Below are 24,493 nucleotides of genomic sequence, written 5' to 3'. Positions count from 1 at the left end.
ACTCGCCCCCCAGCCCATCCCATTCCCCATGAGCCCATCCCGTTCGCCCCCAGCCCATCCCGTTCCCCATGAGCCCATCCTCACTCGCCCCCCATCCCATCCCGTTCCCCACCATCCCATCCCTGTTCCCCCATCCCATCCCATCCCGGTTCCCCCCATCCCATCCCGTTCCCCACCATCCCATCCCTGTTCCCCCATCCCATCCCGGTTCCCCCCATCCCATCCCTGTTCCCCCATCCCATCCCGGTTCCCCCCAGCCCTTCCCGTTCCCCATGAGCCCATCCCGTTCCCCATGATCACATCCCGTTCCAGCTCATCCCGTTCCCGAGCCCGCCCCGCTCTCTCCCTGGCCCCGCCGGGCCGAGCCGTGCCGACCTGAGCCATACCGTACCGTACTGTACCGTACCGTGCCGTGCCGGGCCGTGCCGGGCCGTGCCGGGCCGTGCCGCGGCGGAAGCGGCGGCGGCGGCCGGGGGAAGGGGCGGCGCTGCCCGGCCACGCTGCCCGGCGCGCTCCGCTCCGTGCCGGGCTCTGTCCGGGCCTGTCCCGGGTGGTGCCCCAGCCATGGCCGGTGCCCCTGCCCGGTACCTGGTGTTCTTTCAGTACTTTGGCACCAGGTACAGGTACGTGCCCCGCCGGGCCCCAGCCACGTGCGGGAGCGGAGCAGCGCCGGGGAGGGATGGAGAGAGCAGGGCTGGGAGAGCAGGGCTTGGGACAGAGCCTGGGATAGACAGGACAGAGCCTGGGGACAGACAGGACAGAACCTGGGGACAGAGCCTGGGGACAGAGCCTAGGGACAGACAGGACAGAGCCTGGGATAGACAGGACAGAGCCTGGGGACAGACAGGACAGAACCTGGGGACAGAGCCTGGGGACAGAGCCTAGGGACAGACAGGACAGAGCCTGGGATAGACAGGACAGCCTGGGGACAGACAGGACAGAACCTGGGGACAGAGCCTGGGGACAGAGCCTAGGGACAGACAGGACAGAGCCTGGGATACACAGGACAGAGCCTGGGGACAGAGGACAGAGCCTGGGGACAGAGCCTGGGGACAGACAGGACAGAACCTGGGGACAGAGCCTGGGATAGACAGGACAGAGCTTGGGGACAGACAGGACAGAACCTGGGGACAGAGCTTAGGGACAGAGCCTGGGGACAGACAGGACAGAACCTGGGGACAGAGCCTGGGGACAGAGCCTAGGGACAGACAGGACAGAACCTGGGGACAGAGCCTGGGATAGACAGGACAGATCTTGGGGACAGAGCCTGGGGACAGAGCTTGGGGACAGACAGGACAGAGCCTGGGGACAGAGCTTGGGGACAGACAGGACAGAGCCTGGGGACAGAGCTTGGCGACAGACAGGACAGAGCCTGGGGACAGAGCCTAGGGACAGACAGGACAGAGCCTGGGGACAGAACCTGGGATAGACAGGACAGAGCCTGGGGAGAAAGCTTGGGGATAGACAGGACAGAGCTTGGGGATAGACAGAACAGAGCCTGGGGAGAAAGTTTGGAGAGGGTAGATTTTAGGTATAGAGTTTGGAGATAGAGTTTAGAGAAGACAGATTTTGGAGAGAGCAGTGTTTGGGGATAGAGCTCGGAGAGGGCAGAGTTTGGGGATAGAATTTAGAGAGAACAGGGCCTGGGGATAGAGCTTGGAGAGGGCAGAGTTTGGGGATAAGAGTTTGGGGATAGAGCTTGGAGAGGGCAGAGTTTGGAATGGCAGGATTTGGAGAGCAGGGTTTGGGGAGAGCAGAGTTTGGGATGACAGAATTTGGGCAGGCCAGAGTTTGGGCAGGAAGCAATGAGAGCAGAGTTTGAGCTGGCAGAATTTAGACAGCAGAGTTTGGGACAGCAGAATTTAGGGAGAGCAGAGTTTGGGAAGGAATGGATGAGAACAGTGTTTGGGGAGAGCAGAATTTGGGATGACAGAATTTGGAGAGAGCAGAGTTTGAGCTGGCAGAATTTAGACAGCAGAGTTTGGGACAGCAGAATTTAGGGAGAGCAGAGTTTGGGAAGGAATGGATGAGAACAGTGTTTGGGGAGAGCAGAATTTGGGATGACAGAATTTGGAGAGAGCAGAGTTTGAGCTGGCAGAATTTAGGCAGCAGAGTTTGGGGAGAACAGAGTTTGGAATGGCAGGATTTGGAGAGAGCAGGATTTGGGAGAGCAGACTTTGTCTCAAGGCCCTGTCTCAAGGGCCAGTCCAGAGAGGAACATTTGAAGGATCACTTAATTTCCAACATCCCTTCTTGAAAATAACCACTTTTAATAAGTTTAATAACCAATAAGGCACTTTCCCTGCCCATTCCTCAGTGTTTGGTCCCTACAAGTTCTGTGGGAAGATCCAGGGAGTCCTGGATTTGTTGGTGGGCTCTGTCAAGTCCCTAAATGTTGCCACCCATCAATAAATCATATTTGTTTTGCTCTGCAGTGGGGTTACGGAGACCAAGAGTGATCAGGCCCTGGTTGGAGTCCAGAATTATTTGGAGGTAGGTCCTGTTGTCATAAAAATGAGGCTTTTAGGGTCACATTGTTCAGCTCCAGAAATTACCAGGGCTAAATATCATTTTGAGACGGACACTCAATGAAACAGAGTGCTAAACACTGTAAAGTTCAAAAGCAAACACCTAAAATGATGTCCTGATTCAGGTGCTGACCCTAAAAAAGATGTAAACCTTTCGATGAGACTTCACTGAGCCCAGAAGTGACTCTGAGAGCCCCTGCTTGGGTGCTGGCCCACCTGAGCTTTGTGGCTTGTCCTTAAAACTGCCTCAGTCCTGCTTCTTGTGCAATTCCTTCATGGATTTAGCAGCTGGGTGCTGTCTCCTCCCAGGAGAGGATGTCCCTGACAGAGGTTTGCAGAACAAAGCACAGCAGGATGTCCATTGTTCCATGCTGCTTCCTTTAATTTTTTTTTTTTTTGTTTTTAATATGATCCTGTTATCCCTGCACTGCTCCCAGGGATTCCCTTGGACCTGGGAATGGTTTGAGGACCCCAGGTGCTGTTTGGGCTGGCAGAGAGTGTGAACAGGAATGAAAAAAAAAACATTTTTACACCCAGGAGTAGAAAATGGGTCACCTGAGCGTCGTAATGCAGTTGTGAATTTAAATTGTAAATTAATTACAAGCTGCTGTTGAGCTGCTGAGTCAGGAATCAAAAGGAAGGTGAATTATTTCTCCTGTCTTGGAAGCATCATGGAGTTCAAAATGAAGCTTGTGCCTGCTTGGAAGATAAGAGGTTTTTGATTATTGCACATTTTGTCACTCAGCTCCCATTTGTGGTCGGTCTGTCTGACCCAAATCCCAGATTGCAGCACTTTGGGATGCTCTGCTCTGGCTGCAGCCCTGGTGAAGGACAGAGCTGTCCAGGAGCAGCCTTGGTGACACCCCAAGGGACAAGGGCAGGACATCCCCAGGCTCTGTGGGGCTGAGAATCCCTGCTGCTCTCACTGTGGTGCTTGTGGAGGTTGAGCTGGGACAGAGGCTGGGCAGAGCTAAAGAATAAAGTTGGGATTTATTAAAGGATCTCCTCATGGATCCACCTTGGGCAGCACCAGAGCCCAGCCAGGGCTGCACCCAATGAACCCAAATGGTCCCAAGAAATGGATGATTGGTCACAAAATGATCAGCTCTGCTCCATTTGCACCTTGGAGTTGATTGTCCCATTCCAGCTTTAGCCCAGGCACTCCCATCCTGCTTGTTTTTCTCTCTCCAGCCCACGCTGTTTGTGCTCCTGGGCCTGAGGTTTGGATCATTTGTCCTTGGTGCCCAGCTGGAGCAGGAATTGTTTTGTCTCCCTGCTCTGTGCACAGAGCTCAGCATCCCCTCATGTGAAGCTCAGAGCCACACACTAAAGCAGCAGAGAATGTAAAAAATAGAAAAGCCAAAACCTGAAACAGCAGCACAGAATGTGAAAAATAGAAAAGCTGAACCTGAGACATCAGCACAGAATATGGAAAATAGAAAAGCCAAAACCTGAGGCATCAGCTCAAAAGGAAAGTGTGAGGAATTATGGCTGGAATCAGAGTTCTCAGGGTGTATCCATGTGGCTTCTTGCCCGAGACCGTGGCAGAGAAAGTGGCTAAATATTGTGCAGACCATGGAAGAAGAGCCCAAAAGGATTTTCTGTCCCATTTATCTCATCCTCTGAGCCATGCAGGGCCCCAGGCTCTGGACATGGGGTGAGCCCAGCAGTTGTTCTGCATTATCCCAGTGATGTCTGAGCAGGCAGATGGGTAGGGTGGGTGATTAGAGGAGAAAAGAAGAGGAGAAAAAGACAAACATGAGCTTATTTGGTGTTGCCTTTTTTCCCAGTATCAGCACTTTGCAGGCCAGCTCGGTGCTTTCATGTGGTGGTATTGATGCTGGGCACTGCTGTGTCTATTGGAACCACATGGGAAGCCTTAAAGCAGCTTTAATAGAAAACTTCTGGGCCCTGCAGGAATTTCTCTTCCTTCCTCCTTTTCTCTGCAGCCTTGAACTTCACTGCTTTCCCCAAAGCCAGGAAGGCAAGCGAAGGGAAGGGCAAAATTAAAGCTGTAATGAGATCCTTATTGTGTTCTGAGCATGTTCAGCCATTTGTTTGCAAGCAAATAACCTGGGAGGTGCAGACTTGGTGTTCCAAGCAGCTGTTTTGTGGAATTTGGAACGGGCTGGTTGGGTTTGTGTCAGTTTGGGCTGGGGCTGAACAGATCTGTGTCACTGCAAAGCTTTTTTAATCCTTGGTGCAGCTCTGTGACAGAGCCCTGCGACTGTGCAGAGAAAACGGAGCCTTGTTTTAGTCCAGAGCTACCTGTGGGAGCTTTTCACCTCTCTTTGAGGGCTGTGAGCTTTGCTGACAACATTTTGTTTTTTGGAGACAATTCTTGGAGCACTTGGAACCCCAATTTGGGCCCAAAGCAAATTCCAGACCTTGTTTCCCCACATCCAGAGCTTGGAGCTCTGTCATTTGTCTCCCTTTGGTTATTCATGGAATTTTCACATCCAGCACTTCAGGCTCTGTCTCTTGTAGGAGCTTTTCATCTCTTTTTGAGAGCTTTTCATCTCTTTTTGAGAGCTCTCTTTTGAGAGCTTTGCTGGTATCATTTTACTTCTTGGAGACAAGTCTTGAAGCACCAATTTGGGCCCAAATCAAATTCCAGGCCTTGTTTCCCCACATCCAGAGCTTGGAGCTCTGGGATTTGGTTCCCTTTGGTTATTAATGGAATTTTCACATCCAGCACTTCAGGCTCTGTCTCTTGTAGGAGCTTTTGATGTCTTTTTGAGAGGGTGAGCTTTGCTGACAACATTTTGTTTCTTGGAGACAAGTCTTGAAGCACCAATTTGGGCCCAAAGCAAATTCCAGGCCTTGTTTCCCCACGTGGGGAGCTTGGAGCTCTGGGATTTGGCTCCCTTTGGTTATTCATGGAATTTTCACATCCAGGACTTCATGCTCTGTCTCTTGTAGGAACTTTGCATCTCTTTTTGAGAGGGTGAGCTTTGCTGGTAACATTTTATTTTTTGGAGACAATTCTTGGAGCACTTGGAACCCCAATTTGGGCCCAAAGCAAATTCCAGACCTTGTTTCCCCACGTGGGGAGCTTGGAGCTCTGTCATTTGTCTCCCTTTGGTTATTCATGGAATTTTCACATCCAGGACTTCTCTTGTAGGAGCTTTTCATATATTTTTTGAGGGCTGTGAGCTTTGCTGACAACATTTTATTTTTTGGAGACAAATGTTGGAGCACTTGGAACCCCAATTTGGGCCCAAAGCAAATTCCAGGCCTTGTTTCCCCACATCCAGAGCTTGGAGCTCTGTCATTTGGCTCCCTCCAGTTATTCCTTGGAACTTTTAAGATCCAGGACTTCAGGCTCTGTCTCAATTCTTAGAAATGTCTCTGCTGGAGAGGAAGATCTCTCCTTTTTCCTTTTGCTGTTGCTTGGGATCTACAGAGTTCCCTTCCCTCTCAGGCCTGCCTGAACCAGCTCCCATTTCCCATTTTGCTGGGAATTGCTGCCCAAACTCCTCTTGCCCTCACAAAAGCCTCTTTTGGCCGGCAGCCCTGTGCTGAGGGCAGATTTTGTTCCTCATGAAAGGAAAAGGGAGTAGGAGAGGAGAGAAGGGAGAAACACCAGCTCCTTACTATGCAAGGCAGCTCTGGCACGACCTCCTTCCCCACATCCTTTAAAAAAAAAAAAAGAGCAAGAAATTCAAACAGACAAAGAGAGCTGTCATCTCCAGCCTCTGTTTTGATAATAATCCCAGTGACGTCGCAGATCGCTTTGGAAACCTTCTCTTCTAACAAAATCCACGTTCTCAGCGTATCCTGCCTGGCATTTTCACTTCCATTTTATCCATCCAGCTGAAAATGAGCTGGCTTTTTAATTCGTTTCAGCTGACATAGCACCCAGTGAGTCAGGGATGACTTTGCAACCAGCAGCTTGCGTGCCATTAATTATTAGAACACTGTAATTAATAAATTGTGCAGCTCCCTGGCAGCCTCTGTGTCTGAGGCCATTCCAGAGGATGGAACCATGACCAGTCTAGGGGAAGAGAAATTTCTTTTTCCAAAACATCCCCAATGCCTGTAAAGATTGATGGAAAATCTGGAGGGTTTTTTTTTTTTTTTTTGCTTTTGCTTTTGCTTTTGCTTTTGGGTTTTTTTTTTGTTTGTTTGTTTTGGGTTTTTTTGTTGTTGTTGTTGTTTTTTGGGGTTTTTTGTTGTTGTTGTTTTTTGGGGTTTTTTTTTTTTTGTTTGTTTTTTTGTTTTTAATTCAGGCTTCAGGAAGGGAAGTGGATGAACTTTTGCTCCCCTGCCATGGGTGATGTTCATCACCCTGTTCTTCCCTCCAGCGTGAGAGGAAAAGTGAGCTGGGAGCAATAAAAGCAAGCTGGAATGTGGATCCATATCATGCTGGCAGCCAGCAGTGGAAATTCCAGCGTAATTCAAACTGTGGCAGGCTCAGTGAAGGAAGCCTGTTAGCAGGACACAGCAGCTAAATGCAATTAATGCTTCCCCCTGCATCCCTGGCCTGTCTGGGGGATCAACTTGCACCCTGGCTGCTCCAGGCATGTGGCTGTGTGGAAAAATTCAGGATAAATTCAGATGGCTGAGATGTGAGAGGCATCCAGCAGGTGCCAAAGCCAAGATTTTTTATAGCACCTGCTAAATAAAAATAATTTAAATTTTTTTTTTTTTAATGGATGTTTCCTGTGGTTTAAAGGAGAGAGCTGTGAGCTCTGAGCACACAGAGCACAGCCCAGCTCCTTTAATCCTTCATTTTCTTCATTTCTTTGTAGCTGGGTGAAATCTGAACTCCTGCTTCAGTCCCACCCCTGGGAGCCCAGAGATGATCCCAGACAGGATTGGGGATCTGGATGAACAGCACCAAAACCTTGGGAGTTCCTCAGATGAAAGCCCTGCAAAAGCAGGAAAAACTGGTCCCAGTCCAAGCAGTTCCTGCATGTAAATAATGCACTTTTTTTTTTTGAAGTTCAGGGTGGGGGGGATATTAAGAGATTAAAGGAGAGGAGGAAACTTCAGTGCTCAGAGGAATTTGGATATTCAGACAGGAGATATTTGCAGAGGTGAAGGGGTCGTTTCGTAGCTGCCTGCAAGGAGAAGTTCAGCAGTTTGGGAATTCTCTCTTTCAGGAGATTCTATCCCATCCAAAAGAAATGAAATGTTAAAATTGAAGCTGGAGGTAGCAGTTGGTAGAATATTATCAGCGTGTGCTAGAGGAAAAATCCACAAAGCTTTGAGCCTCACAGACTGGGGTTTATTTGGTGCTGGTGACATTCCTCCTTGGGATGCTCAGAAAGGTGGGAAAAATCTGGTGGACAAGGGCAGCTGTGAAAATCCCATTTGTGGAAGGAAAAGCCCCAGTCCTGCACCTCTGTGGATTTGCTGGCTGAGCTGAGCAGGGGAGATAATCAGATTTACTTGAGACTTTGCTCCTCTTTTCCTCTCCAGTCTGGTTTTCAGTGCAGAAATTCAGCGTTGTGCTGATCCAGCCTCGGCTCCCGATTATCCTGATGGGATGCACTGAGGGATCCAAAGCAATGCTGCACCAAAAAAAGAAAAAAAAAAAAACCATATTTCCCATGTTCTTTCCTGTTCTCTCTCTCAACTCTTGTTTTCACAGGCTGGTTTTTGTCTGCTGAGGAAGGAGGGGGAGAAAAGGGTGGAGAGAGGGAGGGAGGAGCCTGCAAAACCCAAACATCTCTGGAGGAACTTTGCTCTTAAAAATCACCTCCTGCTCTCAGACAAATTGCTGAGGCACAGGCCAAGGTCTGCTGCAGGAAACGATTTCATTTCTGTCTGCCTCTCTCTGCTTGGGGGTGATAAATACAGATTTTTGGGGTTGGTTTTTTTTTTTTTTCACTGTTAATTGTAACCACATGTGAACTGCAAATGGAAGGGAAAAAAATCCCTTTGGTTCTGTTTCCCAGGCCTCCCCCTGCAGCTTGGTTACATTTTTCTCTGCCTCCCTGTGCATTTTCTTGGAACATTTCTGAGAGCTCACAACCCTGACTGCCCCAACAGGAGTCTGGAAGGTATTTGTGAGTCAGCAATTCGAACTTTATTGACTCTTGTACCAAATTAAAATCCAATAAAAACAGCTGGGTTCAGTGCTCGGGAGTGGGGATGGGAAGGAAAAGGAAATTCTGAGTCATGCCTCTGGTTTCCTGCCTTCTTTTGTGGTTTTTCACTCTTTTAGATGTTTCACTTATTCTCTGTAGTAATTTTCACTGAATTTTCTGTCTGGGGTTTGGGCTGAAATGGGCGATCCTCTGTCTTTTTTCCCCCTCACCCAACAACGCAAATCAGAGGATGGAGAGATGAATATTTTTCATTTTATTTTGTGCACTTAAGGAAGCTCACATGTCACAAAGCAGAGCCTAGAGATGACTAATTAATTTTGACTTTAATTTCTCCCCCTAAGGAAGCTCTCATGGCATTTTGGATGCTCTGTGTGAGGTGATTTCAGGGCAGAAGCTGAAAAACCACTGATTTCAGGAGAAATTCCCCCAAACACTCAACTCTTTTCAACCCACAGTAACTCCAAACTCCTCTGGGAGCAACACAGAGCTGTGGTGTAGCCAGGAGTGATGCCCCAGGTTTGGGCTTTTCTGTTTGTCACATTCTCTGCTGATGGCTCAGGTTCAGCTTTTCTATTTTTCACATTCTCTGCTGATGGCTCAGGTTCAGCTTTTCTATTTTTCACATTCTCTGCTGCTGTTTCAGGTTTGGGCTTTTCTATTTTTCAGATTCTGTGCTGATATTTCAGGTTTTGGCTTTTCTATTTTTCACATTCTGTGCTGATGTCTCAGGTTCAGCTTTTCTGTTTTTCACATTCTGTGCTGATGCCTCAGGTTCAGCTTTTCTATTTTTCACATTCTCTGCTGCTTTAGTGTGTGGCTCTGAGCTTCACATGAGGGGATGCTGAGCTCTGTGCACAGAGCAGGGAGACAAAACAATTCCTGCTCCAGCTGGGCACCAAGGACAAATGATCCAAAGCTCAGGCCCAGGAGCACAAACAGCGTGGGCTGGAGAGAGAAAAACAAGCAGGATGGGAGTGCCTGGGCTAAAGCTGGAATGGGACAATCAACTCCAAGGTGCAAATGGAGCAGAGCTGATCATTTTGTGACCAATCATCCATTTCTTGGGACCATTTGGGTTCACCTTGGGTGCAGCCCTGGCTGGGCTCTGGTGCTGCCCAAGGTGGATCCATGAGGAGATCCTTTAATAAATCCCAACTTTATTCTTCAGCTCTGTTCCAGCTCAGCCTTCACAGGGCATCAGGAGGAGGACATTTTTGCTAGATTATTGCTGAATTAATGCTGAATTATTGCTGGATATTTGCTGAACTATTGCTGAATAATCAGTGAATTATTGCCAGATTGTTGCTGAGTTTTTGCTAAATTATTGCTGAACTATTGCTGAATAATTGGTGAATTATTGCTGAATTATTGCCAGATTTTTGCTGAATTATTGCTTAAATATTGTTGAATTATTGCTGAATTATTGCTAGATAATTGCCGAATTATTGCTGAATTATTGCCAGATTTTTGCTGAATTTTTGCTGGATTATTGCTGATTTTGTGCTGAAATATTGCTGAACTATTGCTGAATTTTTACCGAATTATTGCTGACTTATTGCTGAACTATTGCTGATTTTTGGCTGGGTTCTTGCTGAACTATTGCTGATTTTTTGCTGAACTATTGCTGATTTTTGGCTGAACTATTGCTGATTTTTTGCTGAATTATTGCTGATTTTTTGCTGAATTATTGCTGATTTTTGGCTGGGCTCTTGCTGATCCCTTGCTGATTTTTGGCTGAACTATTGCTGATTATTGCTGATTTTTGGCTGAACTATTGCTGATTTTTGGCTGAACTATTGCTGATTTTTGGCTGGGTTCTTGCTGAATTTTTGCTGATTTTTGGCTGAACTATTGCTGATTTTTGGCTGGGTTCTTGCTGAACTATTGCTGATTTTTGGCTGGGTTCTTGCTGAACTATTGCTGATTTTTGGCTGAACTATTGCTGATTTTTGGCTGAACTATTGCTGATTTTTGGCTGAACTATTGCTGATTTTTGGCTGAACTATTGCTGATTTTTGGCTGAACTATTGCTGATTTTTGGCTGAACTATTGCTGATTTTTGGCTGGGTTCTTGCTGAACTATTGCTGATTTTTGGCTGAACTATTGCTGAATTATTGTTGATTTTTGGCTGAACTATTGCTGATTTTTTGCTGAACTATTGCTGATTTTTGGCTGAACTATTGCTGATTTTTTGCTGAACTATTGCTGATTTTTGGCTGAACTATTGCTGATTTTTGCCTGAACTATTGCTGATTTTTGCCTGCTGGCTTGCAGAGGGCAGCCCAGCAGCTGAAGCCCAGCGCTCCCATCAAGTTCCACATCTCCAGCCGGACGGACAGCGGCGTCCACGCTCTGGCCAACGCCGCCCACCTGGACATCCAGAGGCCCCCGGGCAAGGCAGCTTTCACTGCCCAGCAGCTCGTCCAGGGGCTGAACCACCACCTCAGGCCTGAGCCCATCCGGTGAGGCAAAAAAAACTCCCATTTTGGCTTCTTTTTACTGCAAAGACAGGAAAAACTGGTCCCTGTCCAAGCAGTTCCTGCATGTAAATAATGCACTTCTTTCAAAGTTCGGGGTGGGGGGTGTTAAGGGATTAAAGGAGAGGAGGAAACTTCAGTGCTCAGAGGAATTTGGGTATTCAGACAGGAGATATTTGCAAAGGTGAAGGGGTCGTTTCGTAGCTGCCTGCAAGGAGAAGTTCAGCAGTTTGGGAATTCTCTCTTCTCTCCCGTCCAACCTGGAAAGCCAAAGCCTTTCCTGGATCTTGGAGGAGATGGAGATGGGGCAGAGCTCTGATTTCCTTCCTCAAAAGCAGTTTGGGAGCTGATTTTACAGCCAGAGGGTAGCACTGGAGTGATCCATTTGTCGTGTCACCCACCTCAGTCCTTCTCTTCTGAGTTCAGGCCTGGAATTAAGTTGTATTTTCAAGTTTTAATGGAATTAGCTGTCCCAGAGAGCTGAAAGTGCTGATGGGTGCTCAGACAGATCTGTCAGCAGAGTTTGTGATGCTGATGCTCTGTGAAGGCTGAGCTAGGACAGAGGCTGGGCAGAGCTAAAGAATAAAGCAGGGATTTATTAAAGGATCTCCTCATGGATCCACCTTGGGCAGCACCAGAGCCCAGCCAGGGCTGCACCCAAGGTGAACCCAAATGGTCCCAAGAAATGGATGATTGGTCACAAAATGATCAGCTCTGCTCCATTTGCACCTTGGAGTTGATTGTCCCATTCCAGCTTTAGCCCAGGCACTCCCATCCTGCTTGTTTTTCTCTCTCCAGCCCACGCTGTTTGTGCTCCTGGGCCTGAGCTTTGGATCATTTGTCCTTGGTGCCCAGCTGGAGCAGGAATTGTTTTGTCTCCCTGCTCTGTGCACAGAGCTCAGCATCCCCTCATGTGAAGCTCAGAGCCACACACTAAAGCAGCAGAGAATGTGAAAAAATGGAAAAGCTGAACCTGAGACATCAGCAGAGAATGTGAAAAATAGAAAAGTCAAAACCTGAAATATCAGCAGAGAATGTGAAAAATAGAAAAGCTGAACCTGAAACATCAGCAGAGAATCTGAAAAATAGAAAAGCCAAAACCTGAAATATCAGCACAGAATGTGAAAAATAGAAAAGCCCAAACCTGAGCATCAGTACCAATCCAAGGAGAGCCAGATCTGCTGCTGGAGGAAGTTTTGAGCCAGAGAAGATCTCCAGAGGGAGCCAGGAGTGGGATCTCAGGTGGGGAAAGTTCTGTTTCACTCTGAAGCCTGCCAGGGGCTGATACCTTCTGATCACCTGAGCAGAGCTCTTCTGAATTTATCAGCTTTTCCTTCTCCCCAAGGCTGAACCTCTCCCAAAATTGCTTCCTCTTCTTCCCATTACGCAGGGGGTGACAGGCCTGAGCCTGCACGTCCTCATCCCTCTGGAAAACCCCTGTGCCAGGAGGAAGGAGGAATTCTCTGCTCAGAAACCTCCAGGCTTTGATGTGGTTGCAAGCAGGGGCTGGAGGAGAGAGGGATCTTGGTGAGAGCACATTGTTGTGGATGGAGCTTGGAAGGGAGAGAGAATTCCAGGCTGGCTGAGTAAAATCCCTCTCGGTGGCCTGATGGTCACTGCCCTGGCTCTTAAAATTAAAAACACATTTGGAAGGATCCTTTTGGGTTGGATTCCATCTGGAAGGATCCCGTCCTGGCGGGATTTTGAAGTTTTCAATGAGTTAGAGATGGGATCTCTGAGCTGGTTTTGATGATGGGATTTATTTTTCTTATCTTCTGCACAGGCAGGAGGGGTGAGTTCAGCTCACATCTTCACTGCATGGCTCAGAGGGTCACAAGACCCCTGGTTACAAGACTTTTTAAGGACTTTTTAAAACACTGCTAGCAAGAATATTTATATTTTTGACCCAATCCTTAAATATTTCATCTTATGGACCCATGCTACAGAGTGAGCTCTCTTAGGCAATCATGTTCTGGCACACAAACCCACAGTGCTGCATTCTGAACTCCTTGTTACCTCTGTAACTACTTTTATTTTTATTGCTTAAACTCTAAAACTCTAAACTTTCCTCTTCCTTCTTTCCTTCTTTCCTTCTTTCCTTCTTTCCTTCTTTCCTTCTTTCCTTCTTTCCTTCTTTCCTTCTTTCCTTCTTTCTTTATTTCCTCCTTTCCTTCTTTCTTCCTTTCCTCCTTTATTTCCTTCTTTCCTTCTTTCCTCCTTTCCTCCTTTATTTCTTTCCTCCTTTCTTTCTTTCCTCCTTTCTTTCCTTCTTTCCTTTCCTCCTTTCCTTCTTTCCTTGTTTCCTTCTTTCCTCCTTTCCTTCTTCTTTCCTCCTTTCCTCCTTTCTTTCCTTCTTTCCTTCTTTCCTCCTTTATTTCCTTCTTTCCTCCTTTCCTCCTTTCCTTTTTTCCTCTTTTTAGCTTAACGTGTCTCTGCTTTAAACCATAAATCCACATTCTCACTTCCAGCACCCCAGTCTCAATCACCTTTTCCAAGGTCTCACATCAAATCCTGGGTTTAATTCTAAACTTCGGCTTCCAGGCCTAAAGTTCTGAGAGTCCTCTGCATTTCAGATCCCAGCACCATCCCCCAAAATCAGAGAATATTTCATAGTTGGAGTCGCTGTAGGAGGGCTCTGCTGTCCTCAAAGTGGGGCTGGCAGTGTAGGAGTCTCACACCTCCTGTTCCTGCTTCTGTAACCACCCAGAAAAGCTGAGTGAGTGACAGGGCAGAGCTGGGATTCCTCCCACCTCCTGTAAAATTGGCTTTTAGATGCTGTTGTCACTGGAGAGAGCAGGAGGGTTTTTTTGTCTCATACATTGCCATTTCTAATTAAATGTCTTTGGGCTTTTTTATTTTTTTTTTTTCCTTTGATCTCAAAATTCAGGTTGGAAATGGTAAAAAAAATGTGAAAAAGGTTAAAAAAAAAAAAGCCACAGTTCTTTATTTGCCAACATTTTTAAAAATGGGGTCTCAGCAGGGCCTGAAACGCTGCTGCTGGAGAAAATTCTGGAAAAACATTCCTGGCTAAAAGGAACAATCGCACCAGGAAAAGCTGCGTGCACTGAGGAATCAGAGGTGCAGAAAGGAGCTCCTCTGCAAGGATCTTTCTGAAGGGATGCTCATTTAATAAAAACCACCCAGGTGTTCGCTCAGGACAGAGGGACAGAAATGTCATCATTTCATTCCTGTGGCTGGAGGAGGCTGCAGGTCCTGCCTTCAAACCCCCCTGCAGGGTGGAATTTGCATTTCTCCCGAGGGTTTATGGCAGTGCAGCAATTCCTGGGCTTGTTCCTTGTCGCTGTCGAGCAGGACGGGAGCAGAGAACTCCAGATCAGGAGGCAAAGAAAATGAGCTCTGATTTATTTCAAATATACTGCTCTATATATAGAGAACATCGAGAAGATTAATTTCATTGGTCTTAGAGTAAAAACATCCCCCACCATTGGTGGGCAGTGAATGATGCACAGTGGCAGAACATATCTATAAACAATGTGAACAACAAGATCGATCAGAGAATTATTTACATTCTTTCCCAACTGTTTCCCAGGCTCTCGCCTGGTTAGAAAACCTTTCTCTTTCTCTCTGACTGAGCTGAGAATATCCACAGTTCCTGCAAATCTTTGTGGCTCAGCTTTTTCATTTCTCCCTCTGTGGTCTGAGCCAGGGGAGGGCTGTGAGCCAGAGCACCAACCTTCCTTAAAGTAAATAAAAAGACATCCGTGGTCCCAAATCTATCCTGTTTTTTGTTTGTTTTTTTTTTTTTTTTGTCTGCCCCTGGCTCCTTTTCCCCTCACTGAATTCCAAAGGCAGGAAGGCAAAAACAGCAGGAGAAAAACTCCCTTCTAAGGAGAGCTCTGCTCCAAAGCAGCACCTGCAGGGCCTGTGGCTCTGTGCACAATCCCTGCTGGATTTTTCCTGCAGGGTGGAGAAGCAGCAGAACTTTGGGATAAGGGAGAGTCACACCCAGCGCATGGAACACCTTGGGAGAGGTGCAGGAGCTCAGGGATGCTCCGTTCCCATCCTTGGCAGGGAGAGTTTGGTCTCTGTGCCCTCCTTTGTGGCTCCCAGGCTGCGTGGGGTGCTGATTTTGGGTGTGGAGGGACAGGGAATTTTCTCCCTGCTGCCTGTGGAAAAAAAAAAAAAAAACAGGGAAGCTCAGCCTGGGGAGCTCCTTCTTGGGTAGTTTGGGGTCGGTGGGAGATGCAGGGAATTCCTTTTGGGGCTCACAGGGTTCTGCTGGATCCATCCCAGCCCACCTCGGCGATGTTGGGATTTTCCTGGCTGCACAGAGTCCTGCAGGTCCTGAGGGAAGTGACCTCCTTTGGAGCATCTCCATCTGCTGCAGGGATCTTTGGAATGTCTGTGTCCCTGCTGATGGAAAAGCTTTGGAATTTCTGTGTCCCTGCTGATGGAAAAGCTTTGGAATTTCTATGTCCCTGCCAATGGAGAAGCTTTGGAATTTCTGTGTCCCTGCTGATGGAAAAGCTTTGGAATTTCTGTGTCCCTGTCACCTGTCCCTTCTCATCCTCAGCATCCTCAGTGCCCAGCACCTTCCAGTGGAAAATCTTTTGAATTTGGGTGTCCCTGTCAATAGAAAAGCTTTGGAATTTCAGTGTCCCTGTCGATGGAAAAGCTTTGGAATTTCTGTGTCCCTGCTGATAGAAAAGCTTTGGAATTTCAGTGTCCCTGTAAATGGAAAACCTTTGGAATTTGGGTGTCCCTGTCACCTGTCCCTTGTGTCCCACAGCATCCTCAGTGCTCAGCAGGTTTCCAGCACCTTCCAGTGGCAAACCTTTGGAATTTCTGTGTCCCTGTTTATGCAAAATCTTTGGAATTTCCGTGTCCCTGTCGATAGAAAACCTTTGGAATGTCCGTGTCCCTGTCACCTGTCCCTTGTGTCCCACAGCATCCTCGGTGCCCAGTGAGTTTCCAGCACCTTCCAGTGGCAAACCTGTGGAATTTCTGTGTCCCTGTAAATGGAAAACCTTTGGAATTTGTGTGTCCCAGTCGATAGAAAATCTTTGGAATTTCTGTGTCCCTGTTGATGGAAAACCTTTGGAATTTGGGTGTCCCTGTCACCTGTCCCTTGTGTCCCACAGCATCCTCAGTGCCCAGTGAGTGTCCAATCCCTTCCAGTGGCAAACCTTTGGAATTTTGGTGTCCCTGCTGATGGAAAACCTTTGGATTTTCTGTGTCCCTGTTGATGCAAAATCTTTGGAATTTGGGTGTCCCTGTCGACAGAAGAGCTTTGGAATTTCAGTGTCCCTGTCAATAGAAAAGTTTTTGAATTTTGGTGTCCCTGTTAATGCAAAATCTTTGGAATTTGGGTGTCCCTGTCACCTGTCCCTTGTGTCCCACAGCATCCTCAGCGCCCAGCACCTTCCAGTGGAAAATCTTTTGAATTTTGGTGACCCTGTTGATGCAAAATCTTTGGAATTTTGGTGTCCCTGTCGATGGAAAACCTTTGGAATTTGGGTGTCCCTGTTGATGGAAAACCTTTGGGATTTGGGTGTCCCTGTCACCTGTCCCTTGTGTCCCACAGCATCCTCAGTGCCCAGCGGGTTTCCAGCACCTTCCAGTGGCAAACCTTTGGAATTTCTGTGTCCCTGTTGATGGAAAACCTTTGGATTTTCTGTGTCCCTGTTGATGCAAAATCTTTGGAATTTGGGTGTCCCTGTCGACAGAAGAGCTTTGGAATTTCAGTGTCCCTGTCAATAGAAAAGCTTTTGAATTTTGGTGTCCCTGTTGATGCAAAATCTTTGGAATTTGGGTGTCCCTGTCACCTGTCCCTTGTGTCCCACAGCATCCTCAGCGCCCAGCACCTTCCAGTGGAAAATCTTTTGAATTTTGGTGACCCTGTTGATGCAAAATCTTTGGAATTTTGGTGTCCCTGTCAACAGAAAACCTTTGGAATTTCTGTGTCCCTGTTGATGCAAAATCTTTGGAATTTCTGTGTCCCTGTCGATGGAAAACCTTTGGAATTTGGGTGTCCCTGTTGATGGAAAACCTTTGGGATTTGGGTGTCCCTGTCACCTGTCCCTTGTGTCCCACAGCATCCTCAGTGCCCCGCGGGTTTCCAGCACCTTCCAGTGGCAAACCTTTGGAATTTCTGTGTCCCTGTTGATGGAAAACCTTTGGAATTTGGGTGTCCCTGTCACCTGTCCCTTGTGTCCCACAGCATCCTCAGTGCCCAGCGGGTTTCCAGCACCTTCCACGCCCGTTTCTGTGCCCTCTCCAGGACCTACATCTACCGCCTGCTGCTGGGCTGTGCCCACCATTCCCAAATCCCCGTCTTCGAGCGGGATCTGTGCTGGGCTCCTGCAGGAGGGTGAGTCCAGCTCCCCGGGGAGACTCCTCAGCGAGGAAAATCAGGGAATCAGGGCTGCAGGGGCGGGGGAAAAGGGGGATAAAGGGGATTTTCTGGCTCTGCCAGGAGGGGACAGCCCCAGGTGGGCTCTGGGATAGGATAAGAGGGAATTGGGAGAGGTTTTGGCCTCAGGCTGGGGTTTAAGTTGGACATCAGGAGGGTTTAAGGGTCCCAGGAGAGGTTTAGGAGGAATTTCCCCTTTTAAAGGGCTGTTAAATGTGGGAATTGCTGCCCAGGGAGGTTTGGAGTGCCCATCCCTGGAGGTGGCCAAAAAAAAATTAAAAAAAAAAAATCTTGAAGTAGAATTTGTGCAGGGGTTTTGGGTTATTTCTTTTGCTCAGACTGAAAACAAGGTCAGGACCTGGAAGCCCAAAGCCTTTCCTGGATGTTGGAGCAGTCACAGAGGACATGGAGATGGGGCAGAGCTCTGACTTCCTTCCTCAAAAGGAGTTTGGGGTCTGAGCCTGGTGTAATCCCTTGGCTAATTGAGCCTGGCTTAATTTACTGGGCTTTGAGTCTGGTGGAATCCCTTGGGATTTGAGCCTGGCATCATTCCTTTGGGGTCTGAGCCTGGTGCAATTCCTTGGGGTTTCAGCCTGGCTTAATTTATTGGGATTTGAGCCTGGTGTAATTCACTGGGGTTTGAGCCTGGCACAATTCCTTGATGTTTGAGCCTGGTGTAACTCATTGGAGTTTAAGCCTGGTGTAATTCCTTGGCGTCTGAGCCTGGCATCATTTATTCAGGTTTGAGCCTGGCATAATTCCTTGGGGTTTTAGCTTGGTCTAATTTATTCAGGTTTCAGCCTGGCATAATTCTATGAGGTTTGAGCCTGGTGGAATTCCTTGGGATACTTATTCCTGGCATAATTGGGGTCTGAGCCTGGCATAATTCCTTGATGTTTGAGCCTGGTGGAATTCCCTGAGCCTGGTATAATTGATTCAGGTTTGAGCCTGGCATAATTCTAATGGGGTTTGAGCCTGGCATAATTCAGAGGGATTTGAGCCTGGCATAATTCTATGGGGTTTGAGCCTGGCATAATTCAATGGGGTTTGAGCCTGGCATAATTCAGTGAGGTCTGAGCCTGGCATAATTCTATGGGGTTTGAGCCTGGCATAATTCAGTGGGGTTTGAGCCTGGTGTAATTCCCTGAGCCTGGTATAATTGATTCAGGTTTGAGCCTGGCATAATTCTAATGGGGTTTGAGCCTGGCATAATTCAATGGGGTTTGAGCCTGGTGTAATTCCCTGAGCCTGGTATAATTGATTCAGGTTTGAGCCTGGCATAATTCTAATGGGGTTTGAGCCTGGCATAATTCAATGGGGTTTGAGCCTGGCAGAATTCAGAGGGGTTTGAACCTGGCATAATTCAATGGGGTTTGAGCCTGGCATAATTCAATGGGGTTTGAGCCTGGCATAATTCAGTGGGGTTTGAGCCTGGCATAATTCAGTGGGGTTTGAGCCTGGCAGAAATGATTTGGGTTTGAGCCTGGCATAATTCAGTGAGGTCTGAGCCTGGCATAATTCAATGGGGTTTGAGCCTGGCAGAATTGATTTGGGTTTGAGCCTGGCAGAATTCAATGGGGTTTGAGCCTGGCATAATTCAGTGGGGTTTGAGCCTGGTGTAATTCAGAGGGGTTTGAACCTGGCAGAATTGATTTGGGTTTGAGCCTGGCAGAACTGATTTGGGTTTGAGCCTGCTCTAACTCACTGCTGGTTGAGCCTGCTCTAACTCCTTGCTGTTTGAGCCTGGCTCAAGCCCCTGAGCCCTTCCCGGTGGCCTGACGCGGGTGCTGTGTGCCTTCCAGCCCCCTGGACATCCCTGCCATGAGGGAAGCTGCCCAGTTCCTGCTGGGCACCCACGACTTCAGCTCCTTCCGCTCGCTGCGCGCCGAGGCGGCGGCGCAGAGCCCGGTCAGGACCCTGCTGCAGCTGCAGCTCCAGCCTGGCCCCGGCTTCCTGGACCACCACTACCTGCACAGGTGAGAGCCCAAGAACTCAGGGGTGTGGGGAAACCGGGCTGGGACAGGCTGGGGTGTGGAACTATCAGGGAGCAGCTCTGGGAGGGGTTTTTGCAGCATTTACCCTCATTTTGGTGGCTAAAATCCACCTCTGCTATAGGATTGGGTTGGTTTTTATTCCTACCTGCACAGGTGAGAGCCTGGGCACTCCGGTTTTTAGGGAAAAGCAGGGTGGGACAGGCTGGAGTGTGGAATTATCAGGGAGCAGCTCTGGAGGGGTTTTTGCACTATTTTTGCTCATTTTGGTGCCTCAAATCCACCTCTGCCAAGGGATTGGTTTGGGTTTTGGGTTTTTTTCCCCTACCTGCACAGGTGAGAGCCCAAGAACTCCGAATTTTAGGGAAAACCAGGCTGGGACAGGCTGGAGTGTGGAACTATCAGGGAGCAGCTCTGGCAGGGGTTTTTGCACTATTTACCCTCATTTTGGTGGCTAAAATCCACCTCTGCCAAAGGATTGGGTTGGTTTTTATTCCTACCTGCACAGGTGAGAGCCCGGGCACTCAGGGGTTTGGGGAAAAGCTGGGTGGGACAGGCTGCAGAGTGGAACTATCAGGAAGCAGCTCTGGGAGGGGTTTTTGCAGCATTTTTGCTCATTTTGGTGCCTCAAATCCACCTCTGCCAAGGGTTTGCTTTGATTTTTTTTTCCTGACATAATAAAAGGTGCGAGCAGCGCTGGGCCCGGCCTTGCCCGGCTGTTCTTCCCTCGATTCCCAACTTTTCGGCAAAAAGGAGGAAAAAAAAAACCCCAATCCTTTGGCAGAGCTGGTTTTTAGCCACAAAAAAAGCTTTTTTTATTTTTATTTTTGCTTTTTTTTGTTGTTTTTTTTTTAGGGGACTGGAGTTCTGGGAGGTGAAGGTGAAGGGCAAATCCTTCCTTTACCGACAGGTGAATTAATTTGAGTGAAAATTGGATTATTTGAGCAAATTTCCAGCTGAAATAATCACAGGGACCTGCAATCAGCAGAGGGAGGATCTGGGCTTTTGATTTGATCCCAAAATCTCCTAAATTTGTGCCTAAAACCCTCACAAAAATGGGGAAATTGGGCAAGAAAAGATTGTTTTTAGTATTTGAAACTTTAAGAATTTTTATATTTATAATATATTTATTATAATAAATTATTATGGTGTATAAATGAATATATATATGTTTATAAATGTATATAAATATATATAAAAATAAATATACATAAAAATATATTTATTTGTATATTTATATTTATATAAAATAGAACTATTTTATATAATGAATTTTATATATTCATTTATTTATATTTTTGAATAAATAGAAAAATAAATGTGTATAAATAGATAAATATAAACAACTCTATATAAACAAATATAAAATATAAATAGATATAAAAGTATATTTATTATAATAATTTTAATTTTATAATTTAGTAATAATTTTTTAATGTTAATAACATTAATTGTTTTTAATACCTAAAATATTTAAAATATTTAAATAACCATTTTAAAAGGGAAAAGCATTGCTTTAACCATTTAAAAAGGGAAAATGAGAAGGGAAATTCTAATTAGTGATTTTTAATCTGATGGGTGCCATTAATCTCATTTTTAATCTGATTTTTACCCTGATGGTGCCATTAATCTGATTTTAAATCTGATTTTACCCTGATGGGTGCCACTAATCTCATTTTTAATCTGATTTGTGCTGCTTGGAGAGAAATTCTGGGCACTCCAAAATCCCAAATTTCCCCCCTGGATAAATCCACCTTGAACATTTTAACCTTTTTTAAGAGATAAGCAGGAGCAGGTTGCTCAGGGGGCTTTGGTTAATTAATTTTTTAAATTAGTGGCTCCCAAGCTCAGCCCAGGGATTGGCTGCAGCACTGCAGGAAGGATTTGGGAGTTGGGAAAGGTCACGAGAGGAATTTTTGTTGAGTCCCAAAGGAGGGGTGGATGTGGGAAATTGGGGGTGGAAAATTGAAATGGGGAATTGGGGGCGGAAAATTGAAATGGGGAATTGGGGGTGGAAAATTGAAATGGAAAATTGAAATGGGGAATTGGGGGTGGAAAATTGGGGGTGGAAAATTGAAATGGAAAATTGAAATGGGGAATTGGGGATGGAAAATTGAAATGGAAAATTGGGGGTGGAAAATTTGGGATGGAAAATTGGGGGTGGAAAATTGAAATGGGGAATTGGGGATGGAAAATTTGGGATGGAAAATTGAAATGGGGAATTGGGGGTGGAAAATTGAAATGGGGAATTGGGGATGGAGAACTGGAAATTAATTCGGGATGGAGATTTGGAGGCGGAGAATTAGAGATGGAGAATTCAGGATGGACATTGGGAGGTGGAGAATTGGGGATGGGGAACTGGAAATGAATTGGGGATGGGGAACTAGAGGTGGAGAATTGGGGATGGGGATTTGGAGGTGGGGAATTGAAAATGGGGATTTGGAGGTGGGGAATTGAAAATGGAAAGTTGGGGATGGAGAATTCGGGATGGACATTGAGAGGTGGAGAATTGGGGATGGGGATTTGGAGGTGGGGAATTGAAAATGGGGATTTGGAGGTGGGGAATTGGGGATAGAGAGCTGGGGATGGAGATTTGGAGGTGGGGAATTGGAGGTGGGGAATTGAAAATGGAGAGTTGGGATGGAGATTTGGAGGTGGGGAATTGAAAATGGAGATTTGGAGGTGGGGAATTGGGGATGGAGGTTTGGAGGTGGGGAATTGGGGATGGGGAATTGGGGATGGAGGTTTGGAGGTGGGGAATTGGGGACGGAGATTTGGAGGTGGGGAATTGGGGATGGGGGAATTGGGGATGGAGGTTTGGAGGTGGGGAATTGGGGATGGAGGTTTGGAGGTGGGGAATTGGGGATGGGGGAATTGGGGATGGAGATTAGGAGGTGGGGAATTGGGGATGGGGGAATTGGGGATGGAGGTTTGGAGGTGGGGGATTGGGGATGGAGGTTTGGAGGTGGGGAATTGGGGATGGGGGAATTGGGGATGGAGGTTTGGAGGTGGGGGATTGGGGACGGAGATCTGGAGGTGGGGAATTGGGGATGGAGGTTTGGAGGTGGGGAATTGGGGATGGGGAATTGGGGATGGAGGTTTGGAGGTGGGGAATTGGGGACGGAGATTTGGAGGTGGGGAATTGGGGATGGGGGAATTGGGGATGGAGGTTTGGAGGTGGGGAATTGGGGATGGAGGTTTGGAGGTGGGGAATTGGGGATGGGGGAATTGGGGATGGAGATTAGGAGGTGGGGAATTGGGGATGGGGGAATTGGGGATGGAGGTTTGGAGGTGGGGGATTGGGGATGGAGGTTTGGAGGTGGGGAATTGGGGATGGGGGAATTGGGGATGGAGGTTTGGAGGTGGGGGATTGGGGACGGAGATCTGGAGGTGGGGAATTGGGGATGGAGGTTTGGAGGTGGGGAACTGGGGACGGAGAGTTGGGACGGAGAGTTGGGATGGGGATGTGGAGGTGGATGAGGTGCTGGGTGCCAAAGGCACAGCGGGAGCAGCCAGGGCCGGGCTGGTGACTCCAGGCCGGGAGCGGGATCCAAGGCAGGCGCGGCGGCGGCCGGAGGAGCGCGGGATGACCGCGCCGCGCCGCGCCGTGCCGCGCCCAGGTGCGGAGGATGGTCGGGGCGCTGGTGGCCGTGGGCCGGCACAGGATGGCCCCGGGCCAGCTGCGGGAGCTGCTGGAGCTGAGGGACCCGCGGGCGTTGCCCCCGCACGCCACGGCCCCGCCCGAGGGGCTCTTCCTGCAGCGCGTGGAGTACAGCCCGGCAGGTGGGCACGGCCTCGTTAGCGCCACGGGATTAGCAATTGTTAATGAGCGCGTGCTGCTAAACAGTGATACATTCATTGTATAGGTATATATAAAATATATATGATATAATATATATAATATATATATAATATATATAAATTACATCTATAATATAATATATAATACATAAAAATTATATATAATATAATATAATATAATATAATATAATATAATATAATATAATATAATATAATATAATATAATTAATGGTTTTCCCCTAAATCAATGTTTTATTTTCCCCAAAATCAATGTTTTCCCCTCAATGTTTTATTTCCCTCTAAATCACTGTTTTATTTTCCCCGAAATCAGTGTTTTTCCCCAAAATCACTGTTTTTTTTCCCCCTAAATCAATGTTTTTCCCCTAAATCAATGTTTTATTTTCCCCTAAATCAATGTTTTTCCCCTAAATCAATGTTTTATTTCCCCTAAATCAATGTTTTTCCCCTAAATCAATGTTTTATTTCCCCTAAATCAATGTTTTATTTCCCCTAAATCAATGTTTTATTTCCCCTAAATCAATATTTTCCCCTAAATCACTGTTTTTTCTCCTCTCCCCTCTCAGATCTGACCTCTCCGAGTGGCCCAGCAGAAGAGGAGCTCTGTGGGCTGAGCAGGAAGGAAATTAGAACACCTACAACAGAAATTATTAATTAAACAATTAGAAAAAATTAGAACACCTACAACAGAAATTATATCATGAATTAAACAATTAGAAAAAATTATAACACCTACAACAGAAATTATATCCTGAATTAAACACTTAGAAAAACCATCTGTATTGTCTCGCCCTTCACATCACACCAGAAGTTTTTAAAACTCCTCTCACTTTTAAAACTGTTCCTAATTTATAAAAAGCCCATTCCTAAATTATATAAAAAAAAATCAGATTCCACCACCTCTGCTTCCATGAGGGAGTGAAGCAGATCCCAGGTGCTCCCTGGATTTTTTTTTTTTTTTCTGATTTTTTCCTGAATTTTTCTGATATTTTTTCTGAATTTTTCTGATTTTTTTTCCTGAATTTTTCTGAATTTTTCTGATATTTTTTCTGAATTTTTCTGATTTTTTTTTTCTGATTTTTTCCTGAATTTTTCTGATTTTTTTTCTGAATTTTTCTGATTTTTTTTTCTGATTTTTTTCTTTTTTAAAGATTTTTTGGTGATTTTTTTTTGCTGATTTTTTGTCTCTTTTTCTCACGTTTTTGTCCCTTTTCTCCTGGATTTATCAAGTTTTTTTCTCTTTTT

At 46.7% G+C, this 24,493-nt stretch overlaps 1 protein-coding gene across 4 annotated transcripts; it reads left to right on the top strand.

Moving 5' to 3' along the window:
• Nucleotides 1–480: 480 nt before the first annotated feature.
• Nucleotides 481–24,024, top strand: PUSL1 (pseudouridine synthase like 1). Of its 4 annotated transcripts, XM_053962824.1 has the most exons (9): nucleotides 7,366–7,448; nucleotides 8,435–8,539; nucleotides 9,043–9,103; nucleotides 10,863–11,050; nucleotides 17,247–17,396; nucleotides 19,241–19,414; nucleotides 20,285–20,339; nucleotides 23,050–23,212; nucleotides 23,815–24,024. In XM_053962824.1, exons 3-9 carry the CDS (start codon nucleotides 9,095–9,097, stop codon nucleotides 23,904–23,906), a joined length of 831 nt encoding a protein of 276 aa, XP_053818799.1. In that variant the 5' UTR covers nucleotides 7,366–7,448; nucleotides 8,435–8,539; nucleotides 9,043–9,094; the 3' UTR covers nucleotides 23,907–24,024. The 4 variants fall into 4 exon arrangements, with proteins under 4 accessions (XP_053818798.1, XP_053818797.1, XP_053818800.1 ...); XM_053962823.1 differs by lacking the exons at nucleotides 7,366–7,448; nucleotides 8,435–8,539; nucleotides 9,043–9,103 and adding exons at nucleotides 481–623; nucleotides 2,436–2,493 and having other exon boundaries at nucleotides 17,307–17,396; XM_053962822.1 differs by lacking the exons at nucleotides 7,366–7,448; nucleotides 8,435–8,539; nucleotides 9,043–9,103 and adding exons at nucleotides 481–623; nucleotides 2,436–2,493.
• Nucleotides 24,025–24,493: the final 469 nt, after the last annotated feature.

Source organism: Vidua chalybeata, chromosome 22 (assembly GCF_026979565.1).
Source record: "Vidua chalybeata isolate OUT-0048 chromosome 22, bVidCha1 merged haplotype, whole genome shotgun sequence".
NCBI lineage: Eukaryota > Metazoa > Chordata > Aves > Passeriformes > Viduidae > Vidua > Vidua chalybeata.
This window is presented reverse-complemented; position numbering and strand designations above follow the sequence as displayed.